At 41.7% G+C, this 22500-nt stretch overlaps 1 protein-coding gene across 1 annotated transcript in view; it reads right to left on the bottom strand.

Annotated features, from left to right (window-relative positions):
• The window catches only part of ptprn2 (protein tyrosine phosphatase receptor type N2), a 460965-nt gene that overhangs the window by 18537 nt on the left and 419928 nt on the right, over nucleotides 1-22500 (bottom strand). Inside the window, exons 19-21 of the mRNA XM_037546545.1 lie at nucleotides 14624-14743; nucleotides 12609-12775; nucleotides 3898-3951 (exon numbers count right to left, since the gene is read on the bottom strand). Coding sequence (XP_037402442.1) covers nucleotides 3898-3951; nucleotides 12609-12775; nucleotides 14624-14743 — 341 coding nt within the window. The remainder of the gene's footprint in view (nucleotides 1-3897; nucleotides 3952-12608; nucleotides 12776-14623; nucleotides 14744-22500) is intronic.

Here is a 22500-nt window from a genome sequence, read left to right as displayed (position 1 = left end):
TCTCTAAACTCTGCACTGACACTTACTCGTCTCTAAACTCTACACTGACACTTACTCGTCTCTAAACTCTACACTGACACTTACTCGTCTCTAAACTCTGCACTAACATCTACTCGTCTCTAAACTCTGCACTGACACTTACTCGTCTCTAAACTCTACACTGACACTTACTCGTCTCTAAACTCTACACTGACACTTACTCGTCTCTAAACTCTGCACTAACATCTACTCGTCTCTAAACTCTGCACTGACACTTACTCGTCTCTAAACTCTACACTGACACTTACTCGTCTCTAAACTCTACACTGACACCTACTCGTCTCTAAACTCTTCACTGACACTTACTCGTCTCTAAACTCTACACTGACATCTACTCGTCTCTAAACTCTACACTGACACTTACTCGTCTCTAAACTCTACACTGACATCTACTCGTCTCTAAACTCTGCACTGACACTTACTCGTCTCTAAACTCTACACTGACATCTACTCGTCTCTAAACTCTACACTGACATCTACTCGCCTCTAAACTCTACACTGACATCTACTCATCTCTAAACTCTACACTGACATCTACTCGTCTCTAAACTCTACACTGACACTTACTCGTCTCTAAACTCTACACTGACATCTACTCGTCTCTAAACTCTACACTGACATCTACTCGTCTCTAAACTCTGCACTGACACTTACTCGTCTCTAAACTCTACACTGACATCTACTCGTCTCTAAACTCTGCACTGACACTTACTCGTCTCTAAACTCTACACTGACATCTACTCGTCTCTAAACTCTACACTGACATCTACTCGCCTCTAAACTCTACACTGACATCTACTCGTCTCTAAACTCTACACTGACATCTACTCATCTCTAAACTCTACACTGACATCTACTCGTCTCTAAACTCTACACTGACACTTACTCGTCAGTCTCTAAACTCTGCACTGACACTTACTCGTCTCTAAACTCTACACTGACATCTACTCATCTCTAAACTCTACACTGACATCTACTCGTCTCTAAACTCTACACTGACATCTACTCGTCTCTAAACTCTACACTGACATCTACTCGTCTCTAAACTCTGCACTGATATTACTCGTCTCTAAACTCTACACTGACACTTACTTGTCTCTAAACTCTACACTGACACTTACTCGTCTCTAAACTCTGCACTGACATCTACTCGTCTCTAAACTCTACACTGACATCTACTCGTCTCTAAACTCTACACTGACATCTACTCATCTGTAAACTCTACACTGACATCTACTCGTCTCTAAACTCTACACTGACATTACTCGTCTCTAAACTCTACACTGACATCTACTCATCTCTAAACTCTGCACTGACATTACTCGTCTCTAAACTCTACACTGACACTTACTTGTCTCTAAACTCTACACTGACATCTACTCGTCTCTAAACTCTGCACTGACATCTACTCACCTCTAAACTCTACACTGACACTTACTCGTCTCTGAACTCTACACTGACATCTACTCATCCCTAAACTCTACACTGACATCTACTCGTCTCTAAACTCTACACTGACATTACTCGTCTCTAAACTCTACACTGACATCTACTCATCTCTAAACTCTACACTCATATCTGTCATATAACATAACCGCAATATAACATACACTGACATAAAATATATGCCTTACCGACATTTGTACAAACTTATTCTGCCTCTCTTATTAATGATAACAACAATGATAATTATACAAAATATTTTTAAAACAGTAGTAATAATAACCGAATATTACTACTATGATTACTGTTAATACCAGTAATAATAAAGACGTACTATTCCTACTAGTACTACCACTACTACTACTACTAATAATACTACTACTACTAATAATAATAATAGTAATAATAATAACTCACTACTGCTGCTACTAATAAAAAGTTTTATTTACCCTGATATCTCTAGAGAAGCAGATCTCGTTATTAGAACCAAACTCGACGGTTTGTTTCATTCTATTTGCATTTATCTTTATTTATTCAATTGAATTTAAATGACTGATTAGGAAAACACATTCACACAAAATAATGTATTGTTTATCGGTCTATTTGTATTCAATCTAAACTTTTTTGCAAGGAATAAAAAGTCTTACTCCTCAGATAAACAGCTTTCCGTATCATTTGAACTGGGCTGTATTTGAACAGCGAAGATAAACACTTTTCTGATAAACTTCCTGTGCAGCACACCCACTTCACATTTACACACAGGAGGTCTTTTGAAGTTGTGCTTACAAAGATGAGCAAATATGTGTGCATTAATTATCAGAAACAAAGACATGTTTAAAAAGAGAAACTCATAGTGAACAACAGTAATAGCGACTGAAGTCAGTATCTTCTTGCGGCACCATGGTTCAGTGCTGGCTGGTCGTCTTGAGGAAACGTTCATCGTCTCCACAGATTCAGTCTCTCGGCTGAAATGATTGACTTCTTTTAAAATATCTCTCAGTGAGACAAACGAAGAGGACAGAGGGGACAGAAAATCGATGGTGGGGGTCCCTGGCTCTCCCTCTCTTCTGAACATGTGTGTGTGTATAATAATGGAACATATATATATATATTAGATATATATCACTGCTGTCAGGACAAAATTGGAAACCTGGCCACAGAAGGAAAAAACATACTTTACTTTTAATGTAAGTTAATGGAACCAGACATTTTTCCACGTAATTTTGAGCCGTTTGTTTTGGTCCAATCATCATAAAATTTACACACAGGATGAAAGGACATTCTCAGCACTGCAGTGATGTTGACGTGTGTTAGTGTGTGTTGCGCTGGTCTGAGTGGATCAGACACAGCAGTGCTGCTGGAGTTTTAAACACCTCAGAGTCGCTGCTGGACTGAGAATAGTCCACCAACCAGGAATATCCAGCCAACAGTGTCCTGTGACCACTGATGAAGGACTAGAGGATGACCAACACAAACTGGCAGCAGCAGATGAGCTGTCGTCTCTGACTTTACATCTACAAGGTGGACCGACCAGGTAGGAGTGTCTAATAGAGTGGACAGTGAGTGGACACAGTGTTTAAAAACTCCAGCAGCACTGCTGTGTCTGATCCACTCGCACCAGCGCAACACACACTAACACACCACCAAACAGATGGACTACAGTCTGTAACTGTAGAACTACAGAGTGCAGCTATACAGTAAGTGGAGCTGATAAAGTGGACAGTGAGAGTAGAAACGAGGAGGTGGTCAGAACGTTACTCCTGATCTGTGTATATAAACACATAGGAAGTGTGAGACGGTATATTAGCCGTCTTTTAGCATTTTTATCCTGTTCTAATTATCATATGTAACGCGCTCGTGATTTCTCTACGCAAGTGGAAAATTTGTTTTTGTTTGGAAGCCAGTTTCCTTAGCAACATGCAAAAAAGGGTGACACACACACACACACACACACACACACACACACACACACACACACACACACACAGTGCCTGATCCTCAGAGACTTGCTCTCGGTCACAGAAGATAGAAGAGCTGATCTGGTGACCACTGAGCCCTGACACTGAAATGCAGATAACACTGTTCTAGTTCATCCGTCCTTTCTGATTTTCTGTCCTCTCACGCTTTAAACACAGTCCCTTATAAGCACAGATGACACATGAATAATGCCGCCGAGTCCCAACGAGGTTTACAGTGACATATTTCAACACAAAAATCATATAAAATCATTAACAAATAGAAATTTGAAGGACTTGAAAGGCAGATGCCCTAAATAGGATAATAATATGAAGAAAAGAAACTGCGCTTAATGAAATGCGTTTTGACTGCCGTTAATAACGGCCCGTTATGTGTTGAGAGTGTGTGAGATTAGAAAGTGTGTAAATTGTTTTATAGGGTTTTTTTGTTCATACTTGCCTGCAGTGGATAATTATTGGACAAGAGCGGCCCCGGTAACACTTGTTAACCTTTCTGTAATGAAACAGAGACACAGAAACGAGCCGTTAATGCAGTTTGGAAGCGAGTTTGATGTTGAGAGCTGCACAGCAATGCATTTAGAGCAGACGCAGGGACAGCAACAACAACAACAACAAAAATAAATAAATAAATACATAAACGGAGCTTTGAATAACAGCCAAGGGTGCAGTCAAAACCAGACTGTTTTTATAATACAATTTATTCTTCTGTTATCATAACAGTATAAACACAGCCAACTTGATTCAATGGTAAAATCACTGATATGTAGATGAATTACACTTTAGAAATATAGTAAAGCAATAAATACAGACTTTTCCCATCCTTATCAGTTTGCAATCTTGAGTGAAATCCCAGTGCTTGAACCTCTTGTACTTCCAATCTTATTACACACTAAATATAGGGACTTCAAACTGGCTGAGCTATTCTGTTCTTACAGGTTACAGATGCTTATGAAAACGTTGGGCCTGCTGGTGGGCCCTGGACGTTTATGGGGTTAATTATGCAAGTGTCCCCAATTGCCGCCTCAATTTGGACATATCCAATTCTGCCTAATAGTTAGGACCGCCCTAGTCACGTGATACCACCAGGGCAAGGAGGGTGAACGTTAGCACAGGCTTTCTCTGAGACCTGTGAAGCACCATCGCATCTTTTTGACCTGCTGCTAAGAGGTCCAAGATCTTTGGACAGCTGCACGTGCTCAAAGCAAAGTGCCAACAGACACGTGTCCTGGCCAGCATCACACTGAGTGGTGGACGGAGACGGGAGGCCATCCTATCCACCCAGAGGGAGCGAGGGCAGTGGCACTGTCTTGGACTCCCAGCCATGTGTGGCTGTAGCATCACCAGGGATCAAACTCACAATCTCCTGATGATGGATGGTTGCAACACTTAGGAGCCCAATTATTATCACACTAATGCAGGCCATTAAGTTCTAGGTATTAATTGTACAAGTATGTGCTACAAGATTTAAAGTACTAGGTAATCATTCTGGGAAGTGTGACACTAGGTATCAACAAAATGTTTAGGTCTTTGTATTCTGTATGGTTAGTTTACCCTATAACTACCCAGCACATGGGGTTTGTCATGTTTCCTTTCTAGCATAAACACATGACATTACAGTGTTAAGTTTAAGTGATACTTATTAGCCCCACAACAGGGAAATTTCACCTCTGCGTTTAACGCATCCATGAAGTGAAACACCACATACACACTAGGGGGCAGTGGGCACACTTGCCCAGAGTGGGGGGCAGTCATATCCGCAGTGCCCGGGGAGCAGTTGGGGGGGTTAGGTGTCTTGCCTGTCAATGCTGGGGATCAAACCGGCAACCTTCCGGTCACAGGACCAGGTCCCCAACCTCCAGCCCACGACTCATGTATTTCAACTCAGAATAGTGACCAGTTATTGCACATCTTACTGTGTCCTTTTCAGCTTAAGAGCTACAAACTCTTTTTTTCAAAATCTATAACATGCATTTCAGTACTTACCAATACTAATATCACTGTACCTATAGATTGCACACCCATTGTCCTGTACCACAAAAACAGAATCCTGTACATCAGATTCTCTGTCGTGGAGAAGAATCAACCGATCATGCAAAGAACCACTGAAGCATTCGGGCTCTTTGAGCCGATCATGGATCAACATACTATGTACCCATTGGTTTAACTAAATAACCTCTGAAGAACCCTGTTTTGAGCTTGCGCTTTGGAGATTGCACCCAGAAAATACCTGATGTGGCCCGCAGGCCTTGTGATTGACACATGGGGGTTAGACTGTATAGAATTTTCTCATAATTTTATTCTCTTAAAATTAAAGATGGCAAAAAAAACTTGTTTTTTTACACATGATGCCACAAGAACCATCAATGACTGGTAAATGAGGCGCAAAGAATCAGTTTTTAACTGTTGAAGAACATTGGCAGAAGCTCAATGTTCTACAAAGAACCTTTAAATGTGTAAAGGTTCTTCAAACCTATGAAAGGCTTCACACATCACAAATCTCTTTCCTTAACATTGTTTTCTGTAGGGAGCTAAAGCAGTTCTTCTTTGTGGCACTTCCAATTTTAAGAGCCCAAAACACCCTAAAAACTAATACCAAGAACATAGAGGACTGTAAAAGAAAGCATCACAGAATATTGTGGTGCCAATGGTCAAACTTACTTTACACCTTTTTTTAAACAAATGTGTTAGTAAACAAGCTCAAACGTCCTGGAAAAAAAGGTGATGCTGCTACAAAAAAAAATGCTTCCCTTTTTCTTCTTGGAATGGAAATCACAGGGAGAGAAAGGCTGAAAGCTGTCCGTTTCATTGCAGCCGTCCATTAAAGCCGCCTCTCAGACAAGAAAAAAGCCCATACAAAGCAATTAAGGCGACCGGCGTGGCTGTTTAAGCTCGTCGTGCTGCGGCGCCCCATTAAAGTGGTGATGAATGCACTGGCGAAATGTCGCGGTCCGGGTGCACTAACATTAACACACAATTAGCCGCGTTACACGCCTGCAAAAAAATTAAAAATAAACTTGCCGCCGCCCCTTTTCCCTGCTCTTCGCACCATTTCCATTACTGTGGGGGTTGCCATGGAAACGGAGGCTGCTACCCCCTCGGACTGTTTCTTTGAGAGTTTGGTGGGGTGGGGTGGGGTGGGGATGTGGCGGGGTGGGGGGTTGTGTGGGGGCGTACGCTTTAAGATTTTTTTTCCCCCCTCCTTTTTCTTTTCATGTGTTCAGCCCACCGCCCGACGTGCAGGGGTGTTCACGCACCCAAAAGGGAGGCGCGTACGCTCACACACTCCCACAGGCGCATAACACACACTCTCATCCGAGTGAACACCTCAAGGCTGTTTACGGCTCCTACAGAAAATGTGAAAAATATATCTGTTAAGGATGATTACAAAAGGATTATTTATCTAGAGCAACCTCGCCGTGCACGGGGAAAAACCGAGAGCAGCTGTTTTCACATTTCAGAAAGTCATTATATCCGTAAGCTACAGGAGAGAGAGAATAATGGGAAATAAGAAAAGACCAGCTCTCCAGCACAGAACATATGGATTTGCCTTACATATCATAGATTGGTGGAAAAACTAGATAGATAGATAGATAGATAGATAGATAGATAGATAGATAGATAGATAGATAGATAGATAGATATCACTGAGGAGTGAAAAGGAGTGGTGAAGCATCAGGACAGAGTTGAGGGGAGGGACATGAATGGGAGAGATGGAGAAAGAAAGGGAGAGGAAGAATGGGTAGGAAAGACATGGAAAAATGAAGGGCAAGGGACATGCATAGAGTTAAACAGAGAGAGAGACTGGTATACAGGGAGACCGACAGGCAGAGAGGGAAGCAGGGAGGGAACGAGTGGGGGTAGAGGAGTGAGGGCCTGGAAGAAGAGATACAGTTTCCAATGATCACTTTTGTGACTATGCAACTGGGCTCATATAACTAGCTGCAACATCACAAAAATGACAGTGGCAACCGCTAATTAGCTGGCCAACTGAAAGAAAAGAGAGACTAGAAGAGAGAAAGACAGATAGAGTGAGAAAGACAGAAAGAAAGAGGTGAACGAATGATGTCTGGCACTGTGCAAGTTGGAAAAAGATTAAAATGGCTGCAGAAGCGAGAGCAAGCCTAGCGTTAGCCGCAACCACGGAGCACAAAGATGAAATGAATATTGATAAACGAGCCAGTGTTACAAACACCGAGAGGCAGAGCGAGAGGTCCTGTAATGTTCTGGTTCAAATCAAATCCCTGGTTTTAAAGCTTTCATACAATCGAGGAGTAAAAACCCGTGTGATGTACTGGGTCCTCTTTTTTTTGTCAATAATCTGTAGGTAGTCTGACCAGAGGAGGACGGGTCCCCCCTGGTGAGCCTTGGTTCCTCCCAAGGTTTCTTCCTCAGCTCTGAGGGAGGTTCTCCTTGCCACTGTCGCCCCTGGCCTGCTCACCTGGGGGTTTAACATTCATGTTAAAACTTTGTCTTTACTGCTTTGTGACAACATCAGTTGTCTACAAATAAATTTGGTTTGATTTGATAAAAGATTTGATCTAATTCAGCACTAATTTCATTCCTCATGTTAACTTTAACCATTCATGACTCTTCATGTGCTAAGAGGAACACAGACCCAACATGGGAACCAAGACCCAACATGGGAACCAAGACCCAACATTGGAACCAAGATCCTACATGGGAGCCAAGATCCTACATGGGAGCCAAGACCCAACATGGGAACCAAGACCCTACATGGGAGCCAAGACCCAACATGGGAACCCAGACCCAACATGGGAACCCAGACCCAACATGGGAACCAAGACCCAACATGAGAACCAAGTCCCACAGTGAGAACCCATCCTCCTCTGGGTTCCACCAGATACAAGATGGACGAGTTCCTTGATGATCAAAATAAGTACTAAAAGCTAATAAAATGGAGCTTAAGATGAAAAAGCTATAGATTCTTGTGCTGGGCTTGACTGAAGCTCTTAATTCAGAATTCCCACCACAGATCATATAAAAATATAAAAACCCTCAGCTGAGAATTCCCATTGGGGAAGTTGGGATGGTGTTCCCAACATCAGATCAACATGTCTGCTCACATCCTCAACAGTCATAAAGAACCACTTCTCTACTTTGAAATACGATTTGCTGTAGAAGAGTCAACATACAGACACCGTAGCTGGTTAGACTGTAACCTTGACCCAGAATTTCACTGTTTTCAGATGGTAAACATCAGGAAGATCATTACCATTATATCACTAGCTTGTTGCTACCTATACTTGCTTTCATGGAGACGTCCGTTTGTTTTCCCACTTTGTAGCTTGAACAAAAGAAAATGACGCAATTCCGAGTTTAGACTTCCCACTTCTAAATAACGTTTAATGCTACTGTGCAAAAGTTTGGAATCACTTCCCATAGCAAAAGTTATCATTTTATCCACAACAGGAACTTATACAATATGCATTTAAATATTCCAATTTTTTTTTCTGCATTTCAAGAATTCGGTCAGCAGAGTAAATCAAATAAATGTCACCATTCTGATTATTAGATCATTCTGATATCTGCTTTGAGGTTTGATCTCTACTTTAGTAGTATGATGAGTTCTGGATATTAATTTTATTATAACTTAATTTTTGAAATTTTGAATTGTTAGGCTTTGTGCTATTGTGTACCAATTTCTGTCAAGACAAAGACCAGCCTTAATTTCCCATCAAAGCAGCCAATGAGTTCAAGTTCATCATTTCTCAGTAGTCATTCCTGATGAGATTACATATAAGATAATCCACTTGCATAATAGAGAAAGTCAAAGAAAAATAAGTTTCTAAAACTGGAGTTTAAAAAAAAACAGATCCAGAGAAAATGGGGCTCCTAGCAACCACCTGGAAGACCTGATAGACACCAAGACTGCCTCCAAGAAATGGCAGGAAATATAATAAATAGTTTCTCCTTTTTGAAAACGATTGTAGTGGCATTTCATCGCTGTCCAAAGAAAAACAAGTGTCTCCAAAATGGTAACTTTTCAGAAAAGGGCAAAAATGCCCTTAACATTTAATGTGAGTTAATGTGAAGAGGTTTTATTATTAAAGTGAATTTGAGGCATTTTTATTGGTCCATTAATGGTGAAATTTTCACACAATGTAAAGGAGAACTGCAGAGTTCAAATGAGGTAGATACTAATGGACTTTTGTCTTTTTTAGTTCTATGCAAATATTAGTGGAAAACACACCTGTGTACCATTTTCTGTACGGCTCATAAGAGTAGTCACTGGATTAATGCAGTTGAAAACATGATCCGTATATTCTCTTCGGCTGATGGAGACGGATCTTCAGCTGGGACATTACTGAGAAGCAAACTTGAAACAGGTTGCGAGGATTTAAATGTTAAAATCATACTGTCCTCTTCTAATGCAGTGTTCTACAATATCCTTTAAACTAGCGATGGTGGTCACATCTCTCTGAAGAACGTGGTTGAGTTGTGCACAGGTGCTCACGCAAGCGGGGTTATTTTAAAGGTTACACGGAAAACAGCAAGTGTAGATGGAAAGTTATGGGAAGCGTGCACAGAAAGCCAAAACGCTATTAAACAAGAAAGCAATAAAAAAATATTGTCCTCTACCTCTGAAAGTAGCAGGGCTATAATCTGTGATAAATACAGAGAATCAAGACAACCTCCTGCCAACGCCAATATTGTTTTTCCCATTTGGGGTCAAATAGAGACGAGACAAACAAACGGGATGTCATAGGTGAGCAGATTCACCAACACATTATTTACCCAGCAGTGGAGCCAACGTCTATATGGGAGAGGCTCGAGCGAATGGGCCCGCTGTGAGTTCGCACTCTCCTTCTCTATTAAGTATCTTCAGCACGTTTATGGCAGGAGAGAAAAACGAGGACTTTATGCTGCCATCGGCTTTTCCGTCAGCGCAGATTTATTGCCCAGTGTTTCCCATTTAACTGAGGGGTCTGAAATAAGGATTGTTATACGGTGACTGCTGTTTATTGGATGGGATAGAAAAATAAGGGAAAGTAGCAAATAGTTTTCTCCACAGCGAAAATGTGGATTCTTGAAAACTCCGAAACTTCAAGCGAATAGAGAACATGGATAAAGAGCACACGGGTCCAACAACAGCATCCTAACACTGTCAAAAAGGATAAGAACGTATAAACCACATGCACTAAAATGACTGAGATCTAGATGAACAGCCTAGAACAGTGTGAATGGGGGAGAACATTCTCGAACAGTGTTAATGGGGGAGAACATTATAGAACAGTGTGAATGGGGGAGAACATTATAGAACAGTGTGAATGGGGAGAACATTCTCGAACAGTGTTAATGGGGGAGAACATTATAGAACAGTGTGAATGGGGGAGAACATTATAGAACAGTGTGAATGGGGAGAACATTCTCGAACAGTGTTAATGGGGGAGAACATTATAGAACAGTGTGAATGGGGGAGAACATTATAGAACAGTGTGAATGGGGAGAACATTCTCGAACAGTGTTAATGGGGGAGAACATTCTAGAACTGTATGAATGAGGGTGAACATTCTAGAACAATGTTAATGGAGGAGTTTGGGAGCGGTGTGACTAAGGGAGGCCATTTTAGAACTGTGTGAATGAAAGAGAACATCCTAGAACCATGTGAACGAGGGAGAACATGTTAGAACTATGTGAACAGGGAGAACATTCTAGAAGAGCGTTAACAGGAGAGAACATTCTAGAACAGTGTTAATGGAGAAGAACATTCAAGAATGGTGTAAATAAGAGAGAGCATTCTAGATCTATGTGAATGGGGGAGAACATGACAGAACTGTGTGAACATGGGGAACATTCCAGAACAGTGTGAATGGGGAGAACATCATATAACAGGGCTGAGAGGGGAGAGCATTCTAGAATAATGTTAATGGAGGAGAACATTTGAGAATGGTGTGAATGAGTGAGAACCTTCTAGAACCATGTGAACGGGGGAGGATACTTTAGAACCATGATTATGGAGGAGAATATTCTAGAGCAGCACAAATTTGGGGGAATATTCTAGAGCAGTGTGAATAAGGGAGACCATTCTTGAATATTGTGAAAGGACAGAACATTAAAAACTATGGAAGTGAAGGAAAACATTCAAGAATAGTACAAATAAGGGAGATTAATCTAGACATGTGAATGGGGGAGAATATTCTAGAGCAGTGTGAATGGGAATAACTCTCAGAACAGTATTAACAGGGGAAACCATTCTAGAACCTTGTTAACACATTTTAAAACGATGTAAATGGGGTATCGTTCTAGGCCAGTGTTCCAGGGGAGAGAACATTTGAGAATGGTGTGAATGGGAGGAGAATATTCCAGTCAAGTGTGAATGGGGAAGAGCATTCTAACACTGTGTAAATGAGGGAAACATTCTAGAACAGCATGAATGGGAGGAGAGCTTTCTAGAACAGTCTGGATGTGGAGAACATTCTATTACAGTGTAAATGGGGAGAACACTCTAGAACAGTGTGAAAGGGGAAACATTTTAGGGCTGTGTGAATGGGGAAAACATTTAAAAACAATTTAAATGAGAGGAGAACATTCTAGGCCAGTGTTACTGGGGGAGATCATGTGAGAATGGTGTGAATGGAAAGAGAATGTGCTAGTCAGGGATGAATGGGGAGAACATTCTGGAACAGTGTTAAGAGGGGAAAACATTCTAGAACAGGATTGATGGAGAAGAACATTCAAGAATGGATGAATGAATGAATGAGGGCGAACATTCTAGAAACGTTAAATGGGGTGAACATTCTAGATCTGTGTGAATGAGGGAGAACACCCTAGGAGCATGTGAATGGGGGAGATATTCTAGAACAGTGTGAACTGGGGGAGAACATTCTAGAGGCTCCAAACAATCAGAAACAGTGATGGCAAACCAAATGTTTGGGTTTTTTGAGGCTTGTTGGTGTTTGTTGGATTGGTGGGCTTTTGGTGAGAGGGCGTCCAGCAGAGGGTGAGAAACCCACCTGCGCCCTGCAGTACCCACATATATGTGGTACACACAGGCAATATTAGAGTAGGTGGAGATGGTGCCCCGTGTGATGAATTCTCAGAAATGCATATTCTTCAGGCAAATGAGACTGAAACCAGGGAGGGGCTGGTTCTGTTCCTGCTTATTGTCATGTAGAAAGAAGCACACACCTGCGGAAGTCCAGGAGGGTTCTCGCAGACTCTGGAACGCTCTGGTCCATCCAGGACAGGAAGTGGAACTGCGTTACGGTCCGAGTCTCGTTGGTCTGGACGTTCTTCAGGTAGAAACTGCGGACCAGGAAGTCTTCACACCAAATGTGCTCTGAGACCAGGTTGACCTGCACATACAGAAAGAGTTAATCAGAGTGATCCGATAGGTTAGGAACCCTCACCGCACATCGACACGCAGTTCATTTCAGATCGTGGACAAATAATAAGAAAGAAGGACGTTGATCTGTCCAAGAGTCAAACATAGACAATAAACCTTTCTCCACTGTACATACAATTTCTTACCAAGACCTTCACAAATATTATAGTTATTCTGCCTGTTTTGTGTCTTATATTTTCAGGTTTTTTATCTCAGAGGTTCTCAAGGTGGTCTGCGCTATGCCTATATGTTGTGACTTGGGATTGAGCAAAATGTGGACCACTTGGTGGTCCCTAAGGACCAGTTTAACTGATTAAGTGGCATTACCATATCCCACTCTGGCAAATAAGTGCTATGTCCTTTGAGCGATTATCTCACAAATTTCACGCTGTTACAGAGCCCTGCTGATGACGTCCAGTATAAATGAAAATAATTGGTGGCCATGACTTATAAGGTGTGGGAACAAGATAAGTAAATCATGGCCACAACTTGGTAAGGCACGGGAACGAGATACTAATGCATGGCCACGACTTAGATATTAAAGCCTAGCCTTGACCACATCTTATGTATTCATGATCTCATTCCCATGATTTAATTATCTCGTTCCCATGCTTTACTAAGTCTGACTTATTAAATCCTGCCTTATTAAGCTCTGGTCAAGGTTTAATAATCACCTTCCCATGCGTATCCAAGTGGCTGAGCATTAGATTCTCGTGACCACGACTTGCTTATCTCATTCCCATGCCTTAGTAAGTTGTGGTCATGCATTATTTTCATTTATATGGAATGTCACCAGCAGGGCTCTGTAGTCTATCGTTCTTTCCTTGGTAGATTTCATTCACTGTTAGCCACATTAGCACCGTTTGAATGAACTCTGAATGTACTTTTTAATTTTGTTAGGTTTTTAAGAGCATCTAGAATGAGCTGGTGTCCACTATCCAGCTCTAGCTCTGCTCCTGGAGATCTACATGACTTTAGAGTTTTGATTCAACACAGTTTAAGGGGTACCAGAATATCAGAGCCAACGTTCCCTGAATGTTCCTGAACAAAAAGGTGAAATTAAGAGTATTGATACATGTACATTTTTTGTGAGTAATGCAAACTATAATTGATCCAGCCTCAAACATCCTCATTCCATCAAAAGAAAGTCCCGATTGAATGATACAATAATTGTGGGGTGACCGACGAGGATGGGCAGGAGCTGCAGAGGCAGCATCCTCACCATGTTATATTTTACAGCCTAAGACGAGTGTGAGACTGTTGTAAGGTAAAGAAAACATTTAAGACTATAATGTTTTCAAGAATACCACTTGTTCCTACAATGGTTATAATAATATAGAGTTCTACACAGTGGTAGTGCCAGAAACCAGACACCCACCTCTAAAAGCTCCCTTACAGGAAGCTGTTTCACAACAGATTTTGAGAAGGTTTTGGTCTAAAACATCTTTTCTATTCCATTCCTATGGGAGGGATACATGTAGGACACTGTGAGGCAAGATAGTCCCCAAAGAAAATGTATATATTCAGATTTCCTCCTATTTTCTCAACGTTAGCATTCCATATACATCTCAGAAGACTTGTGTTGGTTCACTGGTGGCTTTGGAGAGTAAATAAAATGTCTATATTTGTGTTGTAGTCATGGTGACCCCTGGTTCCTATCACCAAATCTGAGTCAGTTTCTCTATAATAAATCATTTCAAATCGCATCATTCTGAATGACTTTCTTTACATCTCTGAGATTTTATCATCAACCCCCTTTGACAATAATAATAGGAAAACTTAAACTTAACAAACAATGTTTGACTGCCATGAGTTTTACCTCGTAGATGTGGTACAGGTCAGAGCCTTCATCTGGCCAATACTGATGACACTGTTTGGTCCCGTTTTCGGCTAGCGGAGTCAGCATGACTATCACGACACAGCCACTTTCCCACACCATCTAAAGAGGCAGAAGAACAACCAAGAGCTGTTACTTGGCAACTATTCAAGAAAGACATTGACCTGCTTTACCAAAGTACAGTGATTAGCATTATAAGATTCATTCTGCTCAATCTGTTCAGTTCCAACACCTTCACATAAATTCATGTGGAAATATAAAAATGTTATGCTTTGTTATTAAGTAAAAACATGTTAAAGGGAACTACAACATGAGATTTTCTGCAATGTTAGCAACAGTAAAGTTTGGCAGAGGAGGGATAATGGGCTGGGGCTGTTAGTTGAAGTGAAGGGTGATGTTAATGCTGCAGCATACCAAGACATTTATATACCAGTCAGCCATAACATTTAAATCCTCCTCCTTGTTTCTACGCTCATTGTCCATTTTATCAGCTCCACTGACCATATAGGAGCACTTTGTAGTTCTACAGTTACAGACTGTAGTCCATCTGTTTCTCTGATACTCTGTTACCCTGTTCTTCAGTGGTCAGGACCCCCATGGACCCTCACAGAGCAGGTACTGTTTGGGTGGTGGGTCATTCTCAGCACTGCAGTAACACTGACGTGGTGGTGGTGTGTTAGTGTGTGTTGTGCTGGTCTGAGCGGATCAGACACAGCAGTGCTGCTGGAGTTTTTAAACACCTCAGTGTCGCTGCTGGACCAAAAATATCCAGCCAACAGTGTCCTGTGACCACTGATGAAGGACTAGAGGATGACCAACACAAACTGTGCAGCAGCAGATGAGCTGTCGCCTCTGACTTTACATCTACAAGGTGGACCGGCAAGGTAGAAGTGTCTAATAGAGTGGACAGTGAGTGGACACAGTGTTTAAAAGCTCCAGCAGATAAAACGGACAATGGGCGTAGAAACAAAGAGCTGGTTTAAAAGTTATGGACGATTTGGTGTATGATTCAGACTTTGGACCCTAACGTCCAAAAAGCAAAGAAGGGTGTGACGGTCAGGACATAACATTTGGCCATATAATGTAGATCGACCTTACAGCACAGTGTTACTAAATGGCATATCTGAGATGATGAGGTGATTGTAATGTGGCATAAGTTACATTTAGCAATTAGCTAAACACGGCCTGATAGTGTAGCTGGTTGCCATTAGTCAAGCCGTCTATTAGTTTTAATTGAAGTTTAAGCTAGTCCCACAGCCCAGCCCTTCAATCACTCCCTCCCTCCCTCTTTATCTCTCTCTCTCTCTCTCTCTCTCTCCGAGCGACTGAGCGGCTGTTTCTCGCTCCATTTCTCCTAATCACACTTCCTCAGTGTCCTTGGAAGATATAATGGCCCACTGAGGCCGTTAGGAAAATGAGGAAAAAACACTGACTTTTATGAGGGCAATAAAAATACAATGGTCCAGACCATAAACTAATCACACTCACGTTCTGCACAGCCCTGAACAGCCGTAAAGCGGAATATGCCACGGCTCCGTGCCACAGCGCAGTGACATTATACCGAATACGTTACGTTATGAAATGCGGGAGAACATTGGCCATCAAACGAAAAGAAAAAAGAAAAGAAAAAAGAATGAATTCATAACTGTGAGGGAAAGAACATTAGGCAGATTTTAAATCCCTCCGTTTTTAATTTAGACCCTGTAACTTTTGATTTTGCACTTCCCCGATTCCTTTCCAGCATTTCTGCGTTAGTTTCAGCTTGGAGAGAGAGAGAAGCGCGCCCAGGTTCTTTTCCGCCGTTCCATCTCACCGGCCTCATTAAACGGCTGTTTGAAAATCGTAAAAATGATTTCGGTTGCAGTTCTTCTGCTTCATTATCCCATTAAAGCTACAAAGCTCTGTTCCTCGCGGCAGAAAAATGGCTCAGCAAGCCGGAGGTCGTTGGACGAGCTTATACAAATGTTCCAAGCCAGGTGATCAAATATTGTCGGTCCTGAAAAAAATCACTGAGATTTTCAGCAAAGGTCAAAGCAAACCAACAAACGATCGCACTAGTGGACCAGAACAGGTCTGGCAGCGGGCAGCACCAGAGCTGGCTAAATTAACACCTGCGTGCTTCTACAAACTGGCTTCCTGACCGAGGCAGGCAGACAACACGCAAGGACGCTGGCCCAGCTGACCTTTACGGTGAAGAGGGCAGTGGGGATGAGTAGTTTAACTATTAGAAAACAGACCGTTGTAGCTCGTCAATCTGATTGGTGTTCAAAGGCACAATGGCCTCATCACATCGACTGAATTCTCTATTAATGTAATGTGTAGAACAAAAAACGGAGAAAGTCAAATGCAGAAGTTGTTTTCGATTTTCCAAGTGAAAACAGTTTAATGTGTCCTCTACCTTTAAGATATGGCATTAAATGAAAAATTATATATGTTATATATATATATGCGTGTGTGTGTGTGTGTGTGTGTGTGTATGTGTGTGTTGCTGTTGTCGGATGAAAAACTTGTATCTCCAAAATAGTAACTTTACAGGAGAAGGAAAAAAAAACCCAACTCTACTTTTAATGTAAGTCAATGGAACCAGGTGTCTTTCCAAGTCATTTTAGGTCCATTCATCATGAAATTTAAACACAATGTAAACAACAACAGGTATTTTCAAATTAAGTCAATAACTGAAAAATGACAAAAATGGACATACAAGGTTTTGTTCTGACATCAGCAATATATATATATATATATATATAGATAGATAGATAGATAGATAGATAGATCCATGTTTCTGGAAAGTGTGGGAAAGTATATGTTTAACACTGTTAACTGAAAGCTAACAACACACAAGACAGCACATAGACAGATATAGAGCTTTACTGACTTGGGGAATTATAAGGGAAAGCTACTTATGGGTGAAGGTTTCTGCATTTTAAACACGGCTATACTGTGATGTGTGCTGATGGCTGTATGGAACAAAAATGTAATGGATGGTGAAACGATGCTGTACATAATGATAGCAGTACACCTTGAAAACAGTACACCACTGGAGACCGTTACAGTGATTTTAGCACCCATTATTCATTATTCACGATAAAATTCAATTGATTACTGCTTTATTTTACTTTTAGAGAATATATGCATTTAATTTAATCCTAACCTCAAGGGTAAACCTCCATCTACTCATAACCCTAATCCTAACCTCAAGGCTAAACCTCCATCTACTCATAACCCTAATCCTAACCTCAAGGCTAAACCTCCATCTACTCCTAACCCTAATCCTAACCTCAAGGCTGAACCTCCATCTACTCCTAACCCTAATCCTAACCTTAAGGCTGAACCTCCATCTACTCCTAACCCTAATCCTAACCTTAAGGCTGAACCTCCATCTACTCCTAACCCTAATCCTAACCTCAAGGCTGAACCTCCATCTACTCCTAACCCTAATCCTAACCTTAAGGCTGAACCTCCATCTACTCCTAACCCTAATCCTAACCTTAAGGCTAAACCTCCATCTACTCCTAACCCTAATCCTAACCACAAGGCTGAACCTCCGTTTACTCCTAACCCTAATCCTAACCTTAAGGCTGAACCTCCATCTACTCCTAACCCTAATCCTAACCTTAAGGCTGAACAACTATCTACTCTGAACCCTAATCCTAAACTCAAGGCTAAATCTCCATCTACTCCTAACCCTAATCCTAACCTCAAGGCTAAACCTCCATCTACTCCTAACCCTAATCCTAACCTCAAGGCTGAACCTCCATCTACTCCTAACCCTAATCCTAACCTCAAGGCTGAACCTCCATCTACTCCTAACCCTAATCCTAACCACAAGACTGAACCTCCGTTTACTCCTAACCCTAATCCTAACCTCAAGGCTGAACCTCCATCTACTCCTAACCCTAATCCTAACCACAAGGCTGAACCTCCGTTTACTCCTAACCCTAATCCTAACCACAAGGCTGAACCTCCATCTACTCCTAACCCTAATCCTAACCTCAAGGCTGAACCTCTGTTTACTCCTAACCCTAATCCTAACCTCAAGGCTGAACCTCCATCTACTCTTAACCCTAATCCTAACCACAAGGCTGAACCTCTGTTTACTCCTAACCCTAATCCTAACCACAAGGCTGAACCTCCATCTACTCATAACCCTAATCCTAACCTCAAGGCTGAACCTCCATCTACTCCTAACCCTAATCCTAACCACAAGGCTGAACCTCTGTTTACTCCTAACCCTAATCCTAACCACAAGGCTGAACCTCTGTTTACTCCTAACCCTAATCCTAACCTCAAGGCTGAACCTCCATCTACTCTTAACCCTAATCCTAACCACAAGGCTGAACCTCTGTTTACTCCTAACCCTAATCCTAACCACAATGTTGTTGATAATCAACTGAACATCACCGGAAAACCTGTTAATGACTTAAGTATCTGTAGGGCATCTATAGGTGACCATCCAAACAAAGTGACACATTAATTTAAACACTTTCACTAACAAACTTACATACTTCTTGTATTTTTAAAGTTAAAATCATAAGATTACTATTTCAGAGATTCCTGAGATTTTTTTTTTCTTTTTTTGGACAGTGATGATAAATCTAGAGTCTTTGTTAGTGTCTTTTTAAGACTTGTTTCTTTTATATTAAACTTGTTTGCCATATTATAATGAGCAGAAGATCAGGACAGCAAAACCAGGCAACAGTAATTGACAGGGATCGATGCGCTCATATTCACCATTAATCCAAGTGCGGCTTTTAATGGAAGCTTTCTGAGTCTGCACAAGGCTAGATGCGTCTAATTCGTCGGTATGAAATTAATTCAATTTAGATCATTATTTTTTGCCAGTAATTGGCAAAATGACAAATACAAGCAACCAATAACCTCAATTAGCACCCGTCCCATTAGCTGTCGAGCGCAGATTTGCTGTTAAAGAAGGTCGAGTGACATCAATGCATTACCGCAATCAATTTGCGTGAGCCGGCAGTTCAATCAAAAGTGCACTTTTAACAAAGCGCACAAGATATCCCGCACGCCCTCGTCTAACCTTTAACCGAAACAAACAAATAAAGCAAAACAAACAACACATCCATTAAGGACGCCTGCTCTAATATTGCTTTAAAAAAAGAGAGACAGGAAGAAACTCTGCACTTACAGGTAGACAACTTCCAGTAAAAGTAGAGTTCGGATTAAAGTGGAGTATTAATGTTTGCATCATACGTGGATTTACTTAAAATCTAGACTTACCTATATTTTCCTACCTTGTGCTTCCACTAACTGCCCACTTTATCCAAAACACCCACCTTGTGCTTCCACTAACTGGCCACTTTGTCAGAAACACCTACCTTGTGCTTCCACTAACTGACCACTTTATTAGAAACACCTACCTTGTGCTTCCACTAACTGACCACTTTATTAGAAACACCTACCTTGTGCTTCCACTAACTGGCCACTTTATTAGAAACACCTACCTTGTGCTTCCACTCACTGGCCACTTTATTAGAAACACCTACCTTGTGCTTCCACTAACTGGCCACTTTATTAGAAACACCTACCTTGTGCTTCCACTAACTGGCCACTTTATTAGAAACACCTACCTTGTGCTTCCACTAACTGACCACTTTATTAGAAACACCTACCTTGTGCTTCCACTAACTGGCCACTTTGTCAGAAACACCTACCTTGTGCTTCCACTAACTGACCACTTTATTAGAAACACCTACCTTGTGCTTCCACTAACTGACCACTTTATTAGAAACACCTACCTTGTGCTTCCACTAACTGGCCACTTTATTAGAAACACCTACCTTGTACTTCCACTAACTGACCACTTCATTAGAAACACCTACCTTGTACTTCCACTAACTGACCACTTCATTAGAAACACATACCTTGTACTTCCACTAACTGACCACTTCATTAGAAACACCTACCTTGTACTTCCACTAACTGACCACTTCATTAGAAACACCTACCTTGTACTTCCACTAACTGACCACTTCATTAGAAACACCTACCTTGTACTTCCACTAACTGGCCACTTTATTAGAAACACCTACCTTGTGCTTCCACTAACTGACCACTTTATTAGAAACACCTACCTTGTGCTTCCACTAACTGGCCACTTTGTCAGAAACACCTACCTTGTGCTTCCACTAACTGACCACTTTATTAGAAACACCTACCTTGTGCTTCCACTAACTGACCACTTTATTAGAAACACCTACCTTGTGCTTCCACTAACTGGCCACTTTATTAGAAACACCTACCTTGTACTTCCACTAACTGACCACTTCATTAGAAACACCTACCTTGTACTTCCACTAACTGACCACTTCATTAGAAACACATACCTTGTACTTCCACTAACTGACCACTTCATTAGAAACACCTACCTTGTACTTCCACTAACTGACCACTTCATTAGAAACACCTACCTTGTACTTCCACTAACTGACCACTTCATTAGAAACACCTACCTTGTACTTCCACTAACTGACCACTTCATTAGAAACACCTACCTTGTGCTTCCACTAACTGGCTTTATTGGAAATCCCTACCTGTTGCACAATTGATCAGGTGTCTTTTTGACTACTGGGCTGCTGTTGTCCAGATATTATTTGGATCTCAGCACAGTAGTTATGGGGTTCTGACATACATCGGTGATGCTGCTAGGCTGAGAGTAGTCACCACACAAAAATAATCAGCCAAGAAGAGCTCTGTGGTCAAAAACTGGTCTTTGATGAAGAGTTAGAGAATGGCTAACACAAACTGTACATCAACAGATGAACTGCAGTCTCTAACTGTGCACCAAAGGGAGGGATTTCTAATAAGCAGTAGGTTGGGATCATATATTACTAACTATGGTGTCAACAGTGAAGTACTGTAGATGAAAATGCTTTAAACTGGAAAGTTTAAATTGGGCTTATTGACCATATCTCACATCACATTAGTACAACTTCTGTTGCTTTCCAACACAGTTACACCAAGGCATCTGTTCCAGAGATCAAACACGGTTTGGCTGTCTTTGGGGCCACCAGCTCTACAGGAACATCTATGTTCTGGCCGACTCTACAAGAATGAACGTTTATAGTCCATCCCGCTCTCCTAGAATGGGCGTCTATGGTTTAGCCAGCCGAATCCCTCTGCCCTGTGGGGCCACTGGAACCCCTAATTAGGCTAATACGCTCTCATCCAAACAGCACAGGGCGAGCGGGCATTGTGCTCACTCGTTTTCTCTCGCTCTCCGTGTAACATTAGTGCGAAGCTGGCCCCATTCTTTCATCAACATCACAGCCAGCAGCACACTGAGGGGAATAAACACATCTGAGCTACTGTACAGCCTACAATTTCATTTCTGCACTCTGCTGAGAACTGCACATGCTGTAATTCACCCAGAACAAAAGCCTCACATTAGAAAGAGATGAATTACATGTATAAGGTTCATGTGCGGTCAGGGTTATGGGGCTGCAGTCCGATAGCTGGTCTGTAGGAATCACAGCAAAAAGGGCTGCAGATATTCTGATTACTGAATTAAACTCATATTTGCTTTCCGCTCCTCAAAGAACCTGCAGACACATTTTCTGAAGTGATCAAACCCACTCAGTGGTGCTGGGGTCTGGACTCTGGGGTGGTCAGTCCATCGTCCAACTTCTTTGTTTGGTGTGTCCGTCTCCTCAGTGAGGTTCTTCTTGATCAGCTACACGTCCTTTCAGACCCACAGCGCTGAGTGGTCTTCTCACAGTGGAAGGATGGACAGAAACACCTGTGGATGTTTTCAGATCTGAAGCAGCTTGATCTTCTCCTCTCTCCCAGAGATCATAGCTTTCAGTGCTGTTTATCTGATGGGGGCAGTTTTGGGGTCG

Source organism: Pygocentrus nattereri, chromosome 2 (genome assembly GCF_015220715.1).
Source record: "Pygocentrus nattereri isolate fPygNat1 chromosome 2, fPygNat1.pri, whole genome shotgun sequence".
In the NCBI taxonomy this organism is placed as follows: domain Eukaryota; kingdom Metazoa; phylum Chordata; class Actinopteri; order Characiformes; family Serrasalmidae; genus Pygocentrus; species Pygocentrus nattereri.
This window is presented reverse-complemented; position numbering and strand designations above follow the sequence as displayed.